General features: G+C 37.4%; 1 protein-coding gene across 9 annotated transcripts in view; it reads left to right on the forward strand.

Annotated features, from left to right (window-relative positions):
• LOC135092486 (discoidin domain-containing receptor 2-like) overlaps nt 1-5000 on the forward strand; it is a 245175-nt gene that overhangs the window by 205274 nt on the left and 34901 nt on the right. For all 9 annotated transcript variants that reach the window (XM_063991044.1, XM_063991045.1, XM_063991053.1 and 6 more), the window contains one exon: nt 3761-3894. In XM_063991044.1, the coding sequence (XP_063847114.1) occupies nt 3761-3894 (134 nt within the window). The remainder of the gene's footprint in view (nt 1-3760; nt 3895-5000) is intronic.

Consider the following 5000-nt stretch of genomic DNA (forward strand, 5'->3'; position numbering starts at 1 on the left):
AAAGGAAGGAAAATAAAAGAAAAGGAAGAAAGGGAAACAGGGAAACTTTGAGAAAAATAGACAAAGGGAAAAGAAAAAAAGGAATCAAGAGAAAAGGAGGAAAACAGGAAGGGAAAAAAAACATAATCAAACTACAGAATAGAAAATGAAAGAGGAAAAAAAATAAAAGAAATAAAAAAGAAGGAGGAAAACAATGAAACAAAAGGAAAACAAAAGGGGAAAAAACGAGGAAAATAAAGAAAATGAAGAGGAAAGAAAAAAAAACATGACCAAACCATTTAAAACAAGACGAAAGAGGAAAGAATAAAAGAAATAAAGGAAAAAAAGGGGAAAAACAAAGGAAAAAAACGAGTAAAATAAAAAAAAAGGAAAATGAAGAGGAAAGGGAAAAAAAGGCATAACCAAACTATAGGAAATTAAATTAAAGTTGAATTAATTTAGACAGCCAATGAATTACTCTCATTTAAAAACAAGAAAAGAAAAAAAAAAAAAAAACAGTAATTTCATTGTATTAGCGGAATGAAAAACCACACCCATGATGTATTGTAATTTGCAGAGAGAGAGAGAGAGAGAGAGAGAGAGAGAGAGAGAGAGAGAGAGAGAGAGAGAGAGAGAGAGAGAGAGAGAGAGAGAGAGAGAGAGAGAGAGAGAGAGAGAGAGAGAGAAGAAAAAACAATTAAATATGTATTCTTTCCATGCATTTAATTAATATATGTGCCGGGATATGGAAGGAGGAGGAGGAAGAGGAGGAGGAGGAGGAGGAGGAGGAGGAGGAGGAGGAATACTCGTAAATAAGAGATGGTTAGAGAGAATAACATTAAAAAAGTTGAAAAATAGAATACACGACTCTCTCTCTCTCTCTCTCTCTCTCTCTCTCTCTCTCTCTCTCTCTCTCTCTCTCTCTCTCTCTCTCTCTCTCTCTCACACAGGTTAGTCTTAGAATCATAATAAAGTAAATAATAAAGTTTCATTAATTATCTTTCTCTATTCTAAAAAAAAAAAAGTTCATTTTCGTAAACACACCTTTCCCTCAATGACTGGCTAATTAATGGCGGTCACCTGGAAGTAATGCCACCAGAATACCGACATTACCTCCCACAACAACAACGACGGCAATAACAACAACAGCAACAGTAATAATAATAATAACAACAACAACAACAGTAACAACAACAACAACAGCAGCAGCAACAACAATAACAACAACAACAACAACAACAACATAAACATAAACAACAACAACAACTATTACTATTACTACAACACCACCACCACCACCACCAACAACAACAACAACAACAACAACAACAACAACAACAACAACAACAACATAAACAACAACAACAACAACAACTATTACTATTACTACAACACCACCACCACTACCACCACCACCACCACCACCACCACCAACAACAACAACAACAACAACAACAACAATAGACGTTATCTTTCACTAACAACAAAAGCTGTATATGTTTTGTTTATTTTATTCTATTTCATTATTGCCTTTCCGTTTTTTTATTTATTTTTTTTAACCCTTGCCTTTCAATAACAATAAAAGCTGTGTATTGTATCGTATTGTCTTGTAGTTTACAGAATCTTGCCAACCTTTTTTATTTTCCTTTTTTTCTCTTTTTTCTTTTCTTTTTTTCTTTTTTTGTTAATTTAATTATTATTTTTTCATCACTTATCTTTCAATAATAACACAAACATATATTTCATTGTATTGCATTGTATTATATTTGGTTGTTGTTGTTGTTGTTGTTGTTGTTGTTTTAATATCTCTATCGATCTGAATTCCCACCACAGCAACAACTCTATTTTGCATTTTACCGAACCTTTGCAATGATTATTTTTTTTTCTTTTTGTTTATTTCAGTTTAATTCATTCACTAAATATTCATATCGATATTGACTCCCACACTCACAAAACTTTCATTCTTTCTGTGATTGCAAAGCTCTGTATTTAATTTTGTATCATTACATTTTATTTCATTTTATTTCATGGAATCTTCCCATCGTATCATCGTAACTTATTGCAGCCACTGTAGAAATATCGTACGCGGCATGAGAGCATCGTACGCGGCATGATCATCATACAAAATATGAGGATTTCTAAGTATCATAAGTAGTGTACAATTATCGTACGTGGCCTGAAAATCGTACATAAAATCAAAGTATCGTACGCAGCCTGAGACTCTTACATCACGCCAGGCAATCTCAGCACCAGTCATATAACATTATCGTACACGGCCTGAAAATCGTACATAAAATCAAAGTATCGTACGCAGCTTGAGACTCTTACATCACGCCAATCTCAGCACCAGTCATATAACATTATCGTACGCGGCCTGAAAATCGTACATAAAATCAAAGTATCGTACTCACCTCACCGTGCATCTGACAGTGAAAAAGCTTGGCGCATAACAGACAAAGGCGAAAAACAGACAGACAGACAGACGGACAGACAGACAGGGACACGTAAAAAGGAATAGTGTGGCGTGCAAGATTAAAGAAAGTGGCATTTTTATTCGCCCATCTCCCCATCCCATCCCCCTCTCCCTCTCCCCCTCCCGGACACTGCCTCGCGCATGGAGTTAAGCTCGGAAATGGCTGTTTACTTATTCATTCTAATAGTATTCCCTAATAGGAGAGAGAGAGAGAGAGAGAGAGAGAGAGAGAGAGAGAGAGAGAGAGAGAGAGAGAGAGAGAGAGAGAGAGAGAGCTTACCAAGAGAAGTTTTTTGTTTTTTTATAGTTTTTTTTTATCTTTTTTTCTTTTTCCATTTTTTGTTCAGGAATGAATTAAATTTTCCTCGCGTTATAAAAAAAAGAGGAAGTTATTTATTGTGACTAGGAAGGCTTGTTTTGCTGTTACTACTACTACTACTACTACTACTACTACTACTACTACTACTACTACTACTACTACTACTACTACTACTATGTTGAATATTTTAATTTTATCTGCATATTGTGAACAGTAGGAGGTATTTCAACAACAACAACTACCGCTACTACTACTACCACCACCACCACCACCACCACCACCACCACCACCACTTTTACTACTACTACCACTTTCCTTGCATTATAAAGAGAAACTAACATTGTAATCTGAAAAGGCGAGGAAATTTCAAAACAATAGCAATAACAACCACAACTACTACAACTACCACCACTACTACCACTACTACTACCACCACTACTGCCGGCGCTGCTACTGGTGGTGTGTTTTACCTGTGGCATGATAACTCACCTGTCCCTCCCACCATCAGTCATGCCACAAAGCCCAACGTAATCCTTTCATTTTTGTTGTTACCTGTGATTAATTATTGAATGCGAGACTGCCAGCTTTGTTCTCTCTCTCTCTCTCTCTCTCTCTCTCTCTCTCTCTCTCTCTCTCTCTCTCTCTCTCTCTCTCTCTCTCTCTCTCTCTCTCTCTCTCTCTCGGCCCATTGTTTTCCTCCACAGACGTCAAATCAAAGTTATTTTCTTTGCCACAAATATTTCCTTTCGCTTTCTGTTTCGCTTCTATTCTTTGCAGTAATGGTTTGTTGTTTTGTTGATTATGATGAAGGTAATGATTGTGGTGGTGGTGGTGGTGGTGGTGGTGGTGGTGGAGATGATGATGGTGGTGGTACTACTGCTACTACTACTACTACTACCACAATGAAACGAAATTACCAGCACTTATACATTTGTTAACCTCATAAAACCAGCGCCACCACAACACTACAGCCCCAGGTCTCGTTGCAGGCTGGGAGTGGGTGGGGTGGTCCTTGGCGCAGGTGCAGAGGGAGCCGCTGCATCTCACCTTCGTCTTCGCCACCATGAGGAACTTCTCAAGCCTCGCCCTGCACGTGTTCTCCAGCCCCAGGGACGACTTCCAGGTGAGAGAGAGAGAGAGAGAGAGAGAGAGAGAGAGAGAGAGAGAGAGAGAGAGAGAGAGAGAGAGAGAGAGAGAGAGAGAGAGAGAGAGAGTGTGATAGATAATACTTTTTTCTTTTTTTCTTTTTTTGTTCTTGTTTTTTTTCGGAAGAGATGGAGAGAGAGAGAGAGAGAGAGAGAGAGAGAGAGAGAGAGAGAGAGAGAGAGAGAGAGAGAGAGAGAGAGAGAGAGAGAGAGAGAGAGAGAGAGAGAGAGAGAGAGAGCATTTTTCTTGTCTTTTCTTGCTTTCTTGAGCCTCAGTCTTTATTCATTTATTTTTTTATTTTCTTTTCTTTTTATTTATTTTTCTTTTTTGTTTCGTATATTTTTTTCGTATATATATTTTTTTTTCCTGACTTTTCTCAACTTTTTTCCTTATCTTTACTCAATTTTTTTTTTCATCCTTTTCTGACTTTTCTTATCTTTTCTCAATTATTCCCTCGCACTTCCTATCTTTTCCTCATCTTTTCTTATCCTATTCCCTACTTTCCATATTTTTTCTCACCATTATCAACCTCTTCCTTTTTTTCAACTTTTTTTTCTTTTTCTTAATCTTTTCCTTTCCTTCCTTTTCCCTGTCATCTTTTCCCAATGTTAGGTTAGACTCTGTAAGATGAGGTAAATACTCTCAGTAACCCGGCGCACCTGTGTAGGGGAAGGCAGGTTAATTAGGGGAGGAAGGAAGGTAAGGTGGGCAGGTGTGTTTCAAGAGAGAGAGAGAGAGAGAGAGAGAGAGAGAGAGAGAGAGAGAGAGAGAGAGAGAGAGAGAGAGAGAGAGAGAGGAGGGAGAAATGCTAAATCTTTCTTTGTTTTTTTCTTTGTTTTTTTTTACTGTGTGTGTGTGTGTGTGTGTGTGTGTGTGTGTGTGTGTGTGTGTGTGTGTGTGTGTGTGTGTGTGTGTGTGTGTGTGTGTGTAAGCAACGAAAAATTGAGAGGAAATAAAGAATGTAATGGAGGAATGAATGATAAAAAAACGAAAACGGAAAAAAAATATCAGGTGGAATTTGACGAAAAGAAAAGAAAAACGATAATTAAAACAACAGGTGAGTCAAACATTACCTGTCTTGTC

This window comes from Scylla paramamosain, chromosome 40 (genome assembly GCF_035594125.1).
Source record: "Scylla paramamosain isolate STU-SP2022 chromosome 40, ASM3559412v1, whole genome shotgun sequence".
NCBI lineage: Eukaryota > Metazoa > Arthropoda > Malacostraca > Decapoda > Portunidae > Scylla > Scylla paramamosain.